The sequence below is a fragment of the Cervus elaphus genome, chromosome 27, assembly GCF_910594005.1.
Source record: "Cervus elaphus chromosome 27, mCerEla1.1, whole genome shotgun sequence".
Lineage (NCBI taxonomy): Eukaryota > Metazoa > Chordata > Mammalia > Artiodactyla > Cervidae > Cervus > Cervus elaphus.
This window is the reverse complement of record NC_057841.1, coordinates 7,223,147-7,241,624: the sequence shown is the minus strand read 5'-3', so window position 1 is coordinate 7,241,624 and position 18,478 is coordinate 7,223,147. Positions and strand designations below refer to the sequence as shown.

General features: G+C 46.2%; 1 protein-coding gene across 2 annotated transcripts in view; it reads left to right on the top strand.

Annotated features, from left to right (window-relative positions):
- Positions 1–18,478, top strand: part of GALR1 (galanin receptor 1) — a 29,042-nt gene that overhangs the window by 5,813 nt on the left and 4,751 nt on the right. Inside the window, exon 3 of one of the 2 annotated variants that reach the window (XM_043889253.1) lies at positions 5,493–6,425. The exons of the other annotated variant lie outside the window; for it this stretch is intronic. Coding sequence (XP_043745188.1) covers positions 5,493–5,810 — 318 coding nt within the window. The 3' untranslated portion in view covers positions 5,811–6,425. Of the gene's footprint in view, positions 1–5,492; positions 6,426–18,478 lie in introns of those variants that run through there. 2 annotated transcript variants of the gene reach the window in all.

The window sequence follows — 18,478 nt, the reverse complement described above, 5'->3', positions numbered from 1 at the left end:
AGAGGTCTGAGCTGCTGAGGGTGGGCAGGTGACTGAGCTGCCAGAGAACGTGGGTGGAGGTCTGGGGAGGGGCCAAAAGGTGTCTCTTCTGGATTCTGAGCCTCTGGAGAAGGTGCGCTGTAGGTGACTGGCATAGGGTGTCAGGTGGCTGGACCCACAATTTGCTTGGAACTGCAGGTGGTGCTCGTGATAAAGAACCCACCTGCAAGTGCAGGAGCCCCGAGTTCCATTCCTGGTTTGGGGGGTTCCCTCGAGGAGGGCACAGCAACCTCTCCAGTACTCTTGCCTGCAGAACCCCGTGGACAGAGGAGCCTGGCTGGCTACAGTCCATGGAGTCTCAGAGACACGATTGAAGCGACTCAGCAGACACGCTTCTTTTATTGTGTATTTACTGTCTCTGATGTGGTCCCAGGAGGCCCGTCTTAATTATCTTTCGAGCGAGTATTGCTGTATCCCTCCCTGAATCCTCAAAGCAGTTGCTCTGCTCTGCTCTCTTCCTCCCAGAAATGTGCTGACTTGGCCGCCTGGGGGCAGAACTGATGGGAGGGGCCTGAGGGGAGTCCAGCCCATCTTTAATTGTCTTTGTCCTTCTCCCTGGAATCCCGATTCCCACAAGCTTCCTCTGAAGGGTTTGACAGCATCTAACATCCTGCAATTTATTATATTTCAAACCCATTTTGAGGACAAGCTATTTTACAAATCGGGATTAATCTACCTTTTGCTCAGATCATATCCTGGAGAAGGAAATGACAACCCACTCCAGTATTCTTGCCTGGAAAATCCATGGAGAGAGGAGCCTGGTGGGCTGCAGCCCCGAGAGTCACAAAGAGTTGGACACGACTAAGTGACTGAACTGAACTGGAAGATTAGTGAGCATTTTAACATTTGCATTGTTGGGCTTTAAACGTGTATGTGTACCTATGGGTGTGTGTGTGCGTATGAGGCATGTGTATTGTTGTTGTGTTAGTTGCTCAGTCATTTCCGACTCTTTGTGACTTCACAGACTGTTGCCGCCAGGCTCCTCTGTCCATGGGGATTTTTCAGGCCAGAATACTGCAGTGGGTTGCCATGCCCTCCTCCAGGGGATCTTCCCAATGCAGGGATCAAACCCATGTCTTCCGCATTGCAGGCAGATTCTTTACTGTCTGAGTCACCAGGGAAGCCCAAGAATACTGGAGTGGGAAGCCTATCCCTTCTCCAGGGGATCTTCCTGACCCAGGAATTGAACCAGGGTTTCCTGCATTGCAGGCGGATTCTTTACCAGCTGAGCCACCAGGGAACGTATGGCGGTTGGTGGTTTAGTAGCTAAGTTGTGTCCGACTCTTGTGACCCCATGGACTGCAGCCTGCCAGGCTCTTCTGTCCATGGGATTCTCCAGGCAAGAATGCTGGAGTGGGTTGCCATTTCCTTCTCCAAAGGGAACATATATATAAATGCAATTCTTCCCAAGGGAAAGTGAAAGTGAAGTCGTTCAGTCGTGTCCGAGTCTTCACGACCCATGGACTGTAGCCTACTAGGCTCCTCCATCCATGGGATTTTCCAGGCAAGAGTACTGGAGTGGGTTGCCTTTGCCTTCTCCAGGATATGATCTGAGGGGGAGAAGTTCTCAGCATTTGGAGGAGGGAAGATTTTCTCTTCTATTCTCTCACAACCTCTGACCCTTAATAACCACTGAACAGATGTCAGATCTCTTTTGATGTTTTTAATTACCTCCTTGTTTGCACAGAACAAATGGTTTGTGTATGTGCATGTACCTGCGTCTAGGCCAGGGCTAACAGATAGGTGTGGGGAGTAGAGTAGGAAGATGGAATGGGGAGACAGGGGCAGAGGAGGGGAGGGCCCAGGGTGGAGAGGCAGAGCTCCTTCACCCAGAGGCGAAGGTTGGATCAGCTCAGATGATGCTGCCCTCGGTCCTGGCAGAGAAGAGTGTTCCTGGGTGTGTACACGCTCAGTTTCTGATGGATCATGGGGTGATGCGAGATCTTGGAGGCTTATTCATTTCAGTTGTGCCTGTTTCTGGCTCCCCACCTCGGTGGCTGCGTAGGGCCCCTTCCCCTTCCCCTGTCCATCCATAAGGGCTCCACTTCATGTGAAGGCTGGTAGCATTCCTGGGGTGGAGGGTTAGGTTCAACACAAATGTGCTCAACAGCTATCCTGCCTGTTTGGAGGAAAATAGAGAAGAGTGTGCTTTCCTTTGCCAAAATAGTAGTGACCACAGTACAGAGCTGGGCCTTGATTAACACTAGGCTTGGCTGGACCTAAAGAAACGTTTTCTGGCACAAGGCTGATCAGATAGGAAAACAAGATTCTTAACAATTTCTGGAAGACTTCCCAGTGGGGTAGGCTTCCCCAGGATGGTTCCTGGTAATAGGGAGGTAGATGCGAGACCCTCATGGTACCTTCTTAACCACGAGATTCTTTTAACAGCGGCTCTTTCTCCCCATCTGGCTTGGAGTAACTCAGCAAGCTTTTTGGCTGTCATTTGTACAATTTACAAAATGTTTCTCATCAGTCTCATCATTTACTCACTTTTTCCTTCCCTGCCAAGTTCCATTAGATGGATTATGTGTAAAATTCTTTGAAGGAAAAAAAAAAATCAGATGTCTCAGATGGCTTGAAAAAGAGCATCTCACAGGAAGAGGAGAAATTACTATTTTTCAGATACTTTCAGTGCAAGAAGTAAAAAGAAGGCAGGCTAATAAAAGGCCCAACCTTAAGTATAAGAATTCATGCAGAGGCTTGGCACGTAACTTTCAACAAGGACTTCTTCTCTATCAAATGGTGATGCTGTGGTTCTGTACCACACATGGACAGACGGGGAATGTAGGCAATACGTTGGGTGTAAATCCATCTGTGATTCAGGCAAATGATACTGTAAGAAATGAAAATAGCCCCCATCCCCACAGAGGGCCTTGTCTCCTCACTGCCTGACTTTTCTAAGGGGAACCTTTCAGAGGAGATGGTGTGGGTCAGCCCAGGTGCAGTTAGCACCAAGGAAGCACTCAGCCCCCTCGAGGAGGGCAAGGCTGCTTGCTTTTGTTATGGCTTCTGTGGAATTCTTCACTGATTCTTTAAGCACTTATGAGCTATCCAGGAAGGCAGGTTCCTGGGCAGGTACGTCATCCGCACGACCTGTGGAAGCATGAGACCCCAATACCTGAAGTGCTGCGTAATGATGGCTCGCTGAAAACCCAGGTACAGTCGCTCAGTCCTGTCTGACTCTTTGCGACCCCATGGACTGCAGCACGCCAGGCCTCCCTGTCCATCACCAAACTCATGTCCATTGAGTCGGTGATGCCATCCAGCCATCTCATCCTCTGTCATCCCCTTCTCCTCCTGCCTTCAATCTTTCCCAGCATCAGGGTCTTTTCCGATGAGTCAGTTCTTTGCATCAGGTGGCCAAAGTTTTGGAGCTTCTGCTTCAACATCAGTCCTTCCAATGAATATTCAGGAATTTATGATGGACTGGTTGGATCTCCTTACAGTCCAAGGGACTCTCAAGAGTCTTCTCCAGCATCACAGTTGAAAAGTATCAATTCTTCGGTGCTCAGCCATTATTTTGTTAGTACAGTGAGTTATTTTGACCAGATCTTGACCTTGAACTGGTATGTTCCAGGTGCATGTTTTCTGAGTTGGGGGTAGGTGAGGGTGCTGTTTTGTGAGTGGATGTCTTCCCAGTTCCCTGGTCCTGGTCCTCTGACGTGAGGGAGACACAGGAGGGAGCCATGCACGTCTCTCCCTGGGCACCTTGATGCGCTCCCCTAATGTGATGCTGTAGTTGGTGTGGAGGCCACTGGGGTGCAGGGCTGAGCGCCAGGGCCTGTGTGCAGGGCGCCCACTCCCGTACCAGCTCGGATGGGATGACATGCCTGTGAAATAGGCAGAAAATAAATAGTGAACTTTTGTTGACACATAACTGGGAGCATAAACATTGTATTAAACAAGCATTCTGTTAAATTCTTTTGGGAGCATCATTTGATAAATGATAAAGTTTATGTAAGTACCCATTGATATTCTTACAATATTATTATATTGTAATCTTAAGGCACTCACATTCCAAAGCTACAGGCAGACCAAGGAAAGGAACCCCGTTCATGGTTCTGAAAAGACCAGTAGACCTGCTAAAAATAAAAGGCAGATTTTGAATGAACTTGGGTAAATACACACAGTAACAAACCCTCCATAGAAAAGACACCCTGCTGACCATTGCCCTACAGGGATACAGATACAGTGTGGCTCTTATCTGTAAGCTGTCGGGGTGTAGTTCTGCCCTCAGCTTGTTGCTTAGTGAAGACCTCGTGAAAGGAGCAGTGAAACAGAATACCCAGAGAGCATGCGTTCTGTGCTGCGCAGAGATGGCCTTCCTGTCTTAGGGAGGACAGCGGGTGTGCTCCGCGCTCTCTGCAGGTGTGACTGCGTCTAGATGGTTATTGACTCATCAGGAGCGCAGCCCATACACTGCTGGGTAGACGGATGGACAGCAGATGGTCCTTGGCCTAGGGAGCGGGGCGCTGGTCTGCCGTGCGTCGGGCACACGGCAGCCTCAGTCTGTAACGCTGCTGCCCTGGAAACCCTGCGGTCAGGTTTGTACCTGAGTTGTTTGAAGCTGTTAAGTAGACCAGGTCCACTCAGAGAACCATCACGTTGGGTCACTCCGGTCACAGGCCAGGAGGCTGAGGCACAGGGAGGTGGCCTCATTTTTCAACATTGTAGGCAGATTCTTTACCATCTGAGCCACAAGGGAAGCTGGCCTCATTTTTCAAAGGTCATCAAACCCTTGGCTTTTGTGTGGCTCGTGGCACCTTCTGAGCACCCGCGTGGTCATGGTAAACATGAGCGTAACTCCCGTCTCCGGCGCCCTGACCGCTCTTGCTCTGACCTCATCCTGAAGTCCGAGCGGCTCCTCTCCCACCTCTGCCGGGTTCCCTGGCTTCCAGCCTGCCTCTTGGACAAGCTTCCTCTCCAAGTCAGTCGGCTACCCCGTGTCTTTCTTGGAAGACTGCTATCTTAAGCCTCACGTTCTGGGTGCTATGGGCTGTGACAGCCAGATTCTAACTCACGGGAAGTAACAGCAAAGTCATTGCATCACATGAGAACATTCCTGCAGGGTGGGGGCCAGGCGTCTCCTGTGAAAAGACCTGTGGGCCCACAACGGTTTCCTGGTTGGGGAGTCCCTGCTCCACGGTGTGAAGCTGGAGGGAAAATAAGCACCTTCCTTCTCTCTCTCCTTCCCCTCCACCCTCCCTCCCTGAATTCATGGATCCCAGTGGGATTGGGTCTCTCCAGGGGCAAAGTGGACAGGGGGCCAATGGGCCATGCTTATAGCTCCTTTGGGGGTGTGACTGCGAAGTGAAGACCAGTGCCCAGAGCAGGTTTAGGATGCACTTGATTCTGTGAAAACACACAGAAAGTTCCCTCTGTCAGTGCATGAGCTGGAATGCTGGGTTCCCGTCTGTTGTGACCAGAGCCTCTGCTTTCTTCCCTTCTCGTAGACCGCACAGACGGTGCTGGTGGTGGTGGTGGTCTTCGGGGTCTCCTGGCTGCCCCACCACGTCATCCATCTCTGGGCTGAGTTTGGGGTGTTCCCGCTGACCCCCGCCTCCTTCTTCTTCAGGATCACTGCCCACTGCCTGGCCTACAGCAACTCCTCCGTGAACCCCATCATTTACGCCTTTCTCTCTGAAAACTTCAGGAAGGCTTATAAGCAAGTGTTCAAGTGCCATGCCCACAAGGAGTCACCTCTTAATGACACTAAAGAAAATAAAAGTCGACTAGACACCCCACCATCAACCAATTGTACTCACGTGTGAAAAAAGAGTATTATTTAAAAGTGTGGTATTTGCATGCATGTGGACCAGACACAGAGAAATACATTGCGGTGTTAAGCAAGGCAGTAACTTGCTATCTTAACAACAATTCATATTATATTGTTTGAATTCCACTTGTGTTTAAAAAGCACTTTGATCTGCCTAGAAAATCCTTAGGTCTAGTGAAGGCCATTTCTAAATTTTATTTTATTTCTAAATTCTATTCCATAAGCAAAAGATAATAATATAGTTTTATACATCTTAAGAAAGTTTCTCAAGAAACTTTATTTAAAGACTGTAAAGAGTCTATAATAGGACTCTCTAGATTTGTATTCTTTGTCAGATGAGGAAGAAGGGCCTATCAAGGTGGTCAGGAATATTTGTGATCGACATCTTGAAGTAAATTTAATTAGAAAACACATTTGTGCTTTAGTTCTTCAATTTTAAGATTGGGGTAATATTGAAACTATATGTGTTTCAGATACGATTATGGACACTTGATCCTGAGTTTTATTTTTGTGGACACTTATACTGAGACATATATATTTGATGGAAATAAGCTTATTTGCACATCTGCTGCATCTGCTCCCAGTTGTAAACAGTGCATTGGGCTTCTGCAACATGCTGTGTCCATCCGCAGTCATGAGGTCTCTTAAGCTTATCTCAGGTGGTCAGCAGGGGTCGCAGCATGACCCTGGGGTGTCAGCCAGCAGGACGTCAGTGAAAAACTATGCTGTGAACTCGGTCTTCGTTGAGATGAGCAAAAAATCAGGGAAAACCACCACCTGTGACTATTCTCATGGTGGAAGCTGTGAATGAGTTGCTGAGAATGAAACTGGATGTTAAAAATTTACATATATATATATATCGACACACACATATATATATTTTAAGGTATTAGCTATGCCTTGAATGGAATCTACTCAAAAGGAGAATATTTAAAATGTCAGTGAAGATGATGTACAGAAAATAATTTCTATAAATTCAGAATAATTTCTATGAATTATAAGCCACATGAGATAATGGTCATGCCATGTGAGAAAAGTTAGTAAGTGTAGTAAAATGTCTGTTTCAGATAAACCTAGAAAAAACAATCTAATGGTTGGACATAGCTGGGCATATTATGTACAAACAAATGCTTTTTTCATCAAATTTGTAATGATGTCTAATGCATATTTATCCCAAATATCATTCCCTCTAGAAATTTTAATATGGGGTTCAAATCATCATAACTTAGTTTCAAATGTAGCTTTTGTGACAGTTTCATATTTAATAATGAGAAAATGGTATGAAAAGATGAAATGATTCTATATTAGTAAATAATTTTCAGACTGCAAGACTGATATATTTTAGGATGATACAAAAGCAAGAAAAGTTTTTTAAAAAGAATTTTGTGTAATGCATACCTGCGTCATATGAGGACTTCATGTGAAATATCAAATTTTGGATCAAAAAGATCAACTCGATGTAAGTTTTGCATGTTAGCTTCTCTAGTTTGTGAATTTATCTTACTAACTATATTCCTCCAGCTAACAGTATTTACATTTGCCATGTTATAAATAGTTCTCTGGACAGAAGAGGAGAAAATTGTCAGAGAGGATGGGAAATCATGACTTTTCATGTTTGATGGCCAGGGGAAAAATTGTACATACACCTATGTGAGTATTTTTAAGAACAAAATTCCTTTGCACAATTTTAGCACTTTATTCAAATATCGCAGCAGAAAGATTTTATTCTGATAACGTACCTCATGTGTTTTGCAAAACGTGAAGGTGCCATTGCAAATGTCAGGACAGCTTCTGTGTGTGTGGATTCACGCGGCTGCATAAAGAGGGGCTCCTGCTTGGACTTGCTTGTGTGGCAGTGGCTCCCTGCATATTCCTCTTCCCATTCCCACGCACACAAATGAAGCATTGAAACAAACACAGTCGCCACTGCTGCTGTATTCGGGGAAGTGCTGAGAATGTGCTTGGACGCGATGTATTTACCCTTGTCACGCCTTGGTCACTTCCCGATGCTGTCATGGCTGACTTGCACAACCCAAGAGTGCCCAGTGTAAACGCAGATTGCTTCATTTTACAGGCAGGTGAGCTCTTCTTCTGTCCATCGTCATTCTAATCAATTCTTCTTGTTCAGAGTTTAGGTTGTCTCCTCCTCTAATGAGTTTCGTTGGTAACGGATGTCTGCAAAGATGTAAAACTGCATACAGTTTCCTGAGTGAGGGGTTCCAGAAGAACTTGTATTGCGTCTGCAGACCAAGTACTTCTTGGGGCACCCTTGTAATCATGTGTAATTAATGGGGACCTATTCAGAGGCCCCATCCTTTCTTCACTGAATAACCCAGCGCCCCCAACCCCACTCTCTTTCCCCTCACTACTAGCAGCCAGGCTAAAGGAGATACACTTCCCCAGTGTGCCTTTGAAGTCCGGATGCTGGGTAAACCTTGTTTTTCTGTGAACTTCAAAGATAAATGATGCTTTCTCCTTAGACTTGGCTGCCCTAGTGGCCTAAGGCAGCTGTTATTTTTCTGGGCCTTTTGCTTTCTCATGGGGAGATGGCTCTGGAATATTTAAATAGTAGGCATACTGACTTTCAAATGCATAAGCTGCGATTTCAGTTCCTTACTGATGAATATGGGGGTGCGGTTGAGGAGCTGGTCTTGTCCTGTCTCCTCAGGAGCTGCTGAGACAGAGTCTCTCTGCTGCTCTGACCATATATATGCTCAGCAGTGCGGGGGCTGAGCCCATTTCTGAGTATCTTAGGGAAATCCTTTTGCTGTAAATGGAACTGTTTTATTGCACACACTGCGGATCACACCATCGTTCCCCTCTCCTCTGCATCTCCAACCCCTGTGTGCTCCCATCCTAACTTGCTCAGATCCAGAGTTCCTCACTCTGACATAAACCACAGTAAAATTCCCCCATCACCCCAGGCGTATCTGTGGAGAGATGTCTGAACTGCGTGACTCATGCAAGGCTAAAAGCTTCTTGTGACTCAACTTCAAATTGTGATCCTGAGGATAATTGCATTTGCTTGATGTCTCAGATACACTGAGATGGTGCAGAAATAATTCCTAGACGTTAACTGATACCCAAGGTCAGGTTCTGGGCGGGAGAGGATCCCTTCTTTTTCCACAGACGCCGTACGATCCTCAGTGCTTATGCTTGAAGCACCCTTACATCAAGGAAAGCAATGTATTATATAGCTTTGTCACGTTCCTGCTGAATAATTTATTAAATGTGTGTATAAGAACCACATAGTCATATAAATGGAATCAAGAGATCAAAGTGGCTGCTTCTGGAAACTTACCTAAAATCTGTCAACTTCCAGCTGCACTGATGCAAATATCTTCCTGACTTTAAGTTTGTAAGTGGTTTTCTCTGTAAGCGAGTCTTGTTCTTCTGGGTCATCAAAAAACATTGCATATTAAGTTATTTGTCAAGCAGATGTTAATGACTTGTTTATTTAAGGATGTATTGATTTAAAAAATTTCCACATAGAGTAGGTAGCCTAAAATGCCGATGGTGACTTGTTATCTTGGAAAGAAAAAAATTGCAAAAGGGACTTAATTTATGCTATATTTTAATATTTCCTTTTTAAAAAGTGGAAAATTGAGCCTTCAGAACCATGTAAAAACTTCAGCATCCCTGGTGTGGGCTGGGTGTACGTCAGGCAGGCGTGTGCAGGGGAGCCTGCCAGGCATTGTCTGCATAGCCCCGGGGCCTCTTTATTTTCCCATGAGAGCACCGTATGGCTCTGATGGGTTTTTTTTTTCTCTGTGGGTGTGAGTGGCCGGTGCACGCACTCCGCCCTCTGAACCTGATATTCGGCCGCGGGCAGGTCTGCTCGTGTGGTGAGGTCTCCAGGAATGGCAGCAGGCCTGGGCACAGCCCCTCTGCTGGGTCCTGCGCTCACGGTCAGGGCCCTCCCACAGCTGTCCCGAGGCCTCGGAGGTCCGGGTTCTGTCCCGGGGGCATCAGGGGTGGTGGGGACGCCTCAGTGACGGGGAGTGGGTGGGGAAGGTGGCGGGTGACCTCTCTACTTCTGTGTACTTGGTGAAATACCCTTGGTCAAACTTTCTCTTTGGGTCTGTGAATGTTGGCTAAGTTTGCCGTATTCACACAATTGCATGACGAGCCAATTTTGTTGCTAAAGGTTTTGGTGTCACTTTGGGGTAGAAAGTTTCATCCTTTTTGGTCTCTTTTAAATGGAAGTGTAGTTGATTTACAATATTGTGTTAGTTTCTGGTGTGTTAGTTTCTGAGCAAAGAGACCCAGTTATACACACACACACACATATATATATATATACATATTCTTTTTCAGATTCTTTTCCATTATGGTTTATTATAAGACATTGAATAGAATTCCCTGCGCTGTGCAGCAAGCCTTTGTTGGCTACCTATTTTATATATTGTGTGTGTATCTCTTAATCCCAGACTCCCAATCCCTTCTGCCCCTTCCCCTTTGGTAACTGTAGTTTTTTTTTTAATTGGAGGACAATTGCTCTACAATGTTGTGTTCGCTTCTGCCACACAGTAAGTTTGTTTTGTATGTCTGTGAGTCTGTTTCTGTTTTGTAAGTTCATTTGAATTATTTCTTTTTAGATTTTGCATATAAGGGCTGTCATATGATATTTCTCCTTCTCTGACTTCACTCAGTATGACAATCTCCAGATCTATGCATATGGCTGCAAATGACATTTTTTCATCCTTTTTTTTTTTTTTTTAATGACTGAGCAGTATTCCACTGTATGTATGTACCACATCTTCTTTATCCATTCATCTGTCGAAGGACAGTTAGGTTTCTTTCATGTCTTGGCTGTTCTGAATAATGCTGCTGTGAACATTGGGGTGCATGGATCTTTTTGAATTAAGAGTTTTCTCTGGATTTACACCTGGAGTGGGATTGCGGGCTTGTATGCAAGTCCCATTCTTTTTGCTGGGGAATAGTTTTCTGAGAAGCTCAAGAAATTGGGGGCTGTGCCCCCAGTTCTCAACATTTTAGAGAAGCCACTGGCCACTGGCTGCTGGAATTGATGGGAACTGGCTTCTGCCACTTAGACTCTTAGACTCTTAGGTAGTGGTGACCAGCAAGGTGACCGAGGGCTTGGGAGGAACTGTGCAGTCTTCTGTTGGTTTTCTTTGTGATACCATGTTCTTATTTCAGAAGATCAGTTCAGTTCAGTCACTCAGTCGTGTCCGACTCTTTGCGACCCCATGAATCGCAGCATGCCAGGCCTCTCTGTCCATCTGAAGCTCCCGGAGTTTACTCAAACTCATGCCCATTGAGTTGGTGATGGCATCCAGCCATCTCATCCTCTGTCGTCCCCTTCTCCTCCTGCCCCCAATCCCTCCCAGCATCAGGGTCATTTCTAATGAGTCAACTCTTTGCATGACATGGCCAAAGTATTGGAGTTTCAGCTTCAGCATCAGTCCTTCCAATGAACACCCAGGACTGATCTCCTTTAGGATGGACTGGCTGGATCTCCTTGCAGTCCAAGGGATTCTCAAGAGTCTTCTCCAACACCACAGTTCAAAACATCATTTTTTCAGCGCTCAGCTTTCTTCGCAGTCCAACTCTCACATCCATACATGACCACTGGGAAAACCGTAGCCTTGACCAGATGGACCTTAGTTGGCAAAGTAATGCCTCTGCTTTTTAATATGCTATCTAGGTTGGTCATAACTTTCCTTCCAAGGAGTAAGCATCTTTTAATTTCATGGCTGCAGTCACCATCTGAAGTGATTTTGGAGCCCAAAAAATAAAGTCTGACACTGTTTCCACTGTTTCCCCATCTATTTCCCATGAGGTGATGGGACCAGATGCCATGATCTTAGTTTTCTGAGCCAACTTTTTCACTCTCCTCTTTCACTTTCATCAAGAGGCTTTTTAGTTCCTCTTCACTCTCTGCCATAAGGGTGGTGTCATCTGCATATCTGAGGTTATTGATATTTCTCCCAGCAATCTTGATTCTAGCTTGTGCTTCTTCCAGCCCAGTGTTTCTCATGATGTACTCTGCATATAAGTTAAATAAGCAGGGTGACAATATACAGCCTTGACATACTCCTTTTCCTATTTGGAACCAGTCTGTTGTTCCATATCCAGTTCTAACAGTTGCTTCCTGACCCGCATACAGGTTTCTCAAGAGGCAGGTCAGGTGATCTGGTATTCCCATCTCCTTCAGAATTTTCCACAGTTTATTGTGATCCACACAGTCGAAGGCTTTGGCATAGTCAATAAAGCAGAAGTAGATGTTTTTCTGGAACTCTCTTGCTTTTTCGATGATCCAGCAGATATTGGCAATTTGCTCTCTGGTTCCTCTGCCTTTTCTAAAACCAGCTTGAACATCTGGAAGTTCTTGGTTCACGTATTGCTGAAGCCTGGCTTGGAGAATTTTGAGCATAACTTTACTAGCGTGTGAGATGAGTGCAATTGTGCGGTAGTTTGAGCATTCTTTGGGATTGCCTTTCTTAGGGATTGGAATGAAAACAGACCTTTTCCAGTCCTGTGGCCACTGCTGAGTTTTCCAAATTTGCTGGCATATTGAGTGCACCACTTTCACAGCATCATCTTTCAGGATTTGAAATAGCTCAACTGGAATTCCATGACATCCACTAGCTTTGTTCATAGTGAAGATTTCTGGGGTGTTGCCTATTGAAACGAGAACTCGTTATGTGTTCTGAGGACCACTGTGGATCCATTAGGCTTGTTTTCTCCCTTCAGCTGGCTTGTTTGGGGCTATCATGCTGACCGGCCTTGCGGTGGGTCGCAATGCGGGAGTCCTGGCTGGCGCTGGTGGAGAGTGAGCTCAGCCCTCTGAGCGTGTCCGTCACTCCTTCAGCAGCAGAGCCAGTGGAGGGCCGACCTCCGGGCCCGCGGAGGCAGTGATGGCAAGCCTGGAGGGGACAGTTTGAGTCTGGGTGGTGAGGGGCACCGGCGGGGCTGACCGGCAAAGGAAGCCTGGGGCTTGTCACGCCTGGGCGTAAGCGGCAGACTCCAGAAAAGCGTGCCGCGTCCAGTGTTGGCCGCGGAGCCCGCTCCTCCAGCCCTGGGGAGTCCCGCCCTCCCGGCCGAGCGCGGGAGTCGGGGGGCGTCTGGGGAGCAGCCCCCGGCCCCCTCCCAGTGTGGCCGGAGGGGCTCTGCTTTCTTCTGCGTTCCGCTCGCCACACAAAGCTTCAGTGGAAACCGGAGAACGCTCACGCAGGGACCATCCCCTGCCCCGAGTCTAGGTCGGCTGTCTGACGACGATGTCATTCCCTGATTCTGCAGCTCAGACGTGTCCTTTCTCGTTCTCCCTGCTGTTTCCTTAAAGTCACCCATCATTTCTGTTCTCGGGAAGGTCTCAATTTGGTCATCTCTGAGGGGTTCACGTGTGGCCTGGGCCCTACCCCCATCTTCACTTTTGTTGTTGTTGTTGGTTTGATGATTCCTTCCTGGTTCCCTTGCCAACACTCCTCCCTTTAACAGCAAACTGTCGGAAATGCACGCAGGGAGAGCACATCACTTTTCTAGGGAGCACGAGTGAGCGATTTCTGCTTGGAACCAAAGGCAGCGAGCAGGTCTGCAGGCATGGTCCGCCTGGGGGCCCTCTTTGGGGGCTGCCCCCAAATAAGTTCCTCTCCTGGGAGTGGCCCTGGTCACGCCCGAGAGGCTCTGACTCAGTGGACGGTGGGAGGACTCCTGCTGTCTGCCCTAGGCTGCAGCGGGTCCCCTGGGCTCGTTCCATCAGGCTCCTGCTCCCCTGACCCGCTGCAGCGGCCGAGTGCATCCAACTGTCTGAGGATATCCCACCATCCTCGGACTAGAACTTCCCAATCCGTTGTGAGTGAAGATGGAGCCTGGCTGGGACTTTGGGACACAGAACGACCAGAATGTAAACAGGTGTCTTGTCCTTCAGCATTGTAGGGTGTTATTTTGGGCTTAGTCACTCAGTCATGTCTGACTCTTTGTGACCCCCATGGCTCCCCTGTGGAGTTCCCAGGCAAGAATACTGGAGTGGGTTGCCATTTCCTTCTCCAGAGGCTCTTCCTAACCCAGGGATCAAACCCATGTCACCTGTGTCTCCTGTATTGCAGGCAGATTCTTCGTCCTCATCAGGGAAGTCCAGTTAAACGAGATCTCCATTTAGAAACAGCAAAGATCCAAGAAAGAAGTAGGTGGGGATCATGTTGATTTCCAGTGGAAATCTCCTCATCTTGTTGAAGGGGAAAACGAATAAGCATGTGGTTTGGGTACACTTTGTCAGGGTCACCAAGCTTTGACTATGAGAAAATATTGTTTCAAATGGAAGTGTCCTTTTTCTTCTAAACAGACCATTGCTGGTGTGTGGATGTAGCTAAAAATCAATGTCAGTGCTGTAGCTCAGGTCAGTGAACATGAAATGAGGCCAGGGGTGTCGTAGGCATCCTGTGCTGTTATCTTCGCAGCCTCGGGGGCCTCATAGAGATACTGTGCTAGAAGACACTTAGTGAGCGAGCACATGTCTGGGTTTTTGATGTTTTCAAAATAGGTCTGAAAGTGAAAGTAAAAATGAAGTTGCTCAGTTGTTTCTGACTCTTTGTGACCCCATGGACTGTAGCCTGCCAGGCTCCTCCATCTGTGGGATTTTCCAGGCAAGAGTACTGGAGTGGGTTGCCATTTCCTTCTCCAGGGGATCTTCCCGACCCAGGGATTGAACCCGGGTCTCCCACATTGCAGGCAGACGCTTTACCTTCTGAGCCACCAGGGAAGTCAAATAGGTCTAGGGTGGATAAAGAGTGAAACTTCATACTTCTCTCAAAATCTGATTATAATTCAGGAATATTTATGAGCTGGGAAGGGATACATCAGTATTACTTTCCATATGTTGGTTTTCCAAGAATCATGGTTTACTGCCATGTATCTTATAACGATTGAAGATCTGACAATGGGGGGTAGAAATGTAAAGATCCCTTGAATATCAGTGACGACATCTTTCACTTTCTCACCTGACCTCTGCCCAAGTCAGGAAGAGAGTTGTGAAGTGTTCTAGAAAAGATGATGGCTGTTATGGGACTTGAGATTTGGTTGAATTCTGCTGGTAAATTGCTGTCTGCTTGGAAACGCTGTCTTTGGTGCCCTCATGTCAAAGAAAAATTTGGTTGAATGAGTCCCAGGTCTTCCCTGGTGGTCCAAAGGGTGAAGAATCCACCTGCAATGCCGGAAACCTGGGTTTGATCCCTGGGTCAGGAAGATCCCCTGAAGAAGGGAATGGCTACCGTCTCCAGTATTCTGGCCTGGAGAATCCCAAGGACAGAGAAACCTGATGGGCTACAGTCCATGGGGGTCACAAAGAGTCATTTGTCAGAGCTACAAACACAGAATAAAACCCCAGACTGACGGCTTATTTGAGTGAGCGGGGGAGATCCAGAGAATCCTGATGCTCTGCCCTCAGCTTTGAACAGCGGTTCCCAAATGTCACTGAGCCTCTGATCGCCTGGATTTACACGTTGATCCCCAGTTTAAGCGTCTACAAAGCTCTTTGCTAACATTGATGCTGCTGGTCTAGGGACCACATTTTCAGAACTACCATCTGATTTAATGGTTTTAGAGGTGGAGCCTAGGCATTTTTTTTTTAATATTCCCAGGTGCCCAAAGGTGTTGTGAGCCATCAGGCTGATACACGTCTAAATTTCTGTGGTTCTGTGGAAAAAAACAAACAAACCTGCTTCTGTGGGACCTAATCATTTGGATTTTATTGCCTACATTGAACAAGTTCATAAAATATCTGTTCAATTCTTACATGACCACAGCTACAGAAAATGTGTCAGCTTTCAGGAGTGTGAAGGAGTTTATTAACTTATGTGTAGGAGTATCAGAGGTTATCATTTTTCTTCTAGAGAATGAAATAAAATAACTTGGTGGAAAGGAGCACCTGTACTTTCATGTTGTTCCCCTGTACTATAGACAGATAAATACAGGGTTCAAAACTCATTACATGTGAATTTTTGAACTCACTCTTTAAATGTGTGCATGTCTGTCTGTGTGGTTGTTAATTTTTAACTGCATTATTATCTCTAAGAGATAAATGTAACTTATACTGTGTTTAAAATTTTTTAATTAAGTATCACCTGATAACTTAATAATATGGATGAGGAAGAAAATCTATGTATATTGTATTTTTATTTTACCAATGTGATTGTTTAAACTCTGCTATATAAATAATGCCAACCAAGGATCTTCTTATACCAAATGATGTTACAACTCTTCTCTAAAGTTTGTTTCTCTAAAATTTGTCTCACCACCTATAAATTTAGCATGAATATTATATATACACATAGTATGAATAAACTTGCAAAGCCGACCACCTCAAGTTAAGAGGTGATGTTAACTTACTTTGTAGCAAATGTAGTCACCCTGAATCACCCTACCTTTGTGTTCTGCATGAAATCTAGCTGGAATCTATGATTTGGATCACTTTTCTTGAAGTGAAAATAAAATTTGTTCCTCAAAGTGTTCTTATCTATGAGTATGCTAGTTTCAATAAAGCTTAATTGCAGCATTTTGTAAAGTATTTATCTACATATAGGGACACAGTGCCAAGTTATTGCATTAAATTAGTCTCATTCACGTTGGGAGCTGTCATGTGAAGTATGAATGGATCACATCAGTGAAAATTTGGTACCTGTATTCACAGAGGTTTCCCTTCCTCATCCCTTCTCTTCCTCCTTCTCCTCCTGCTTCCTTTCCTCTTTCTCTATTTTAAAAAAGAATACATGTCTACTGTTTTTATAAAAATGTCACAAAATTGCTACAAGAAATTAGAAGAGAGAAAGCATTCATCCAAAATTTTATTATCAAAAAGGAGCCATTGCCAACATCTGAATATCAGTCTAGACCTCTCTCTAAAGACAAAAGGGATGGAGGGAGGGAGAAAGAGTTTTAGAAAAATTGGATCATACTATGCATATTATTTGTGAATTCCCCAGTGGCTCAGCAGTAAAGAATCTGCCTGCAATGCAGGAAACAGAGTAGACATGGGTCTGATCTCTGGGTCAGGAAGATACCCTGGAGAAGGAAATGGCATCTCACTCCAGTACTCTTGCCTGGAAAATTCCATGGACAGAGGAGCCAGGTGGGCTATAGTCCATGGGTCAGCAAAGAGTCAGACACGACTGAGTGACTGAACAGGTATAGGTGATGTTCAATGATACAGTAAAAAAAAAAATCACTTAAAAATGTGAAAAGTCTCCTGTGCTAGAGATAGCCTGTAGATCCATAAGCAGCCGTCTTCTTGCTGTGCCTTCACGTGGCAGCGGGGGAGACTCTCTGGAGCCTCCTTTACCAGAGGCTGATCCCTTTCCCCAAAGCTCTACCTTCACGACCCAATCACCGCCCACCTCCAAGCACCATCACACCGTGGATTAGGTTTCAACAGATTAACCTGGGAGGGGGGCACCATCCCCTTGATGATGAGAGTCTCTCCTCCCAGCTTCACACTCACCCCCTTGCAGTGGCTCCTGATGCAGTCTGCCTGCCCATCCACCCTGTGTCCCCAGGCTTGAGGGCCAGCACAGTACCTGGGGGAGTTCAGAACCATCTCTGCTCACCCAGCACACTCAGGGGTGTTGATGGGGTGAGGGAGAAGGGAGTCTCTGCCTGCAGACCCACCCTTAACACCTACAACCTCTCGTGTCGTTGGTAGGTTTTGGATGGATTCGGGGTGGTGACGCCCCTTTCTGTCTTCCTGGCCCATCAGTAAGCATGACCATGGGGTGCACAGCGGCGGTGAGGAGGATATGGCGTTTCTGAGGCCTTTTCAGCCTGGGTCCCTCCCTCTTGTTTAGAAATGTAGTGCGTCTACCAAATGAACTGCATCTCTGAGACTCATGATCCTGCCTTTATGAGGGACAGGCCGGAGGCGCTGTGTTCACAGATAGTCCTGTGGGGGTGCTTGCCTTCTGCCACTGGGAGTACAGTGAAGGTGTGAAAGTGTGAGCTGCTCAGTCGTGTCCCACTCTTTGTGACCATGTGGAAGGGGCTCACCAGGCTCCTCTGTCGTTGAGATTCTCAAGGAAGAAATACTGGAGTACGTTGCGAAGGTCTCCTCCAGGGGATCGTCTCGATTCATGGTTCGAACCCAAGTCTCCTATGCTGCAGGCAGATTCTTTACTGTCTGAACTACTAGGGAAGCCCCAAGGATTATAGTATCAAGTTGTAAAGTTCTCATTTAAGAAACTTAAACTAGCGCACTTGAAGCTGCTCCTGTCTTTGATACTATTATGTGGCATGCAGTTTGAGCATATTTGACTGTTTGGGGCTGGCTGTGAGAAGAGATGCTTGTACGCTCTTGAAATTAGGGCATTCACACACAACAAAGGCCACTCTATCCTCTGAAACCCAACTTAATCACAGCATGCAGATCATAGTCTCTTACCCAGACATAATTCTTGAAGAGTGTCTCTTAAGAAATTACCTCATTCAGAGAAGTGGAAAGAAAATGAATAAAATTCTAAGAATTTGTTTCTAGAGAGACTACACTCTAGATATAGAATATTGGCAGATGAAGGATTCATTGTCTTAAGTTACACTATTTGAATAACTGCCAAACAAAAGAATATGCTGCAGTGATTTGTACTGATGGGCCAGGAAGACAGAAAGGGGCGTCACCACCCCCAACCCATCCAAAACCTACCAACGACACGAGAGGTT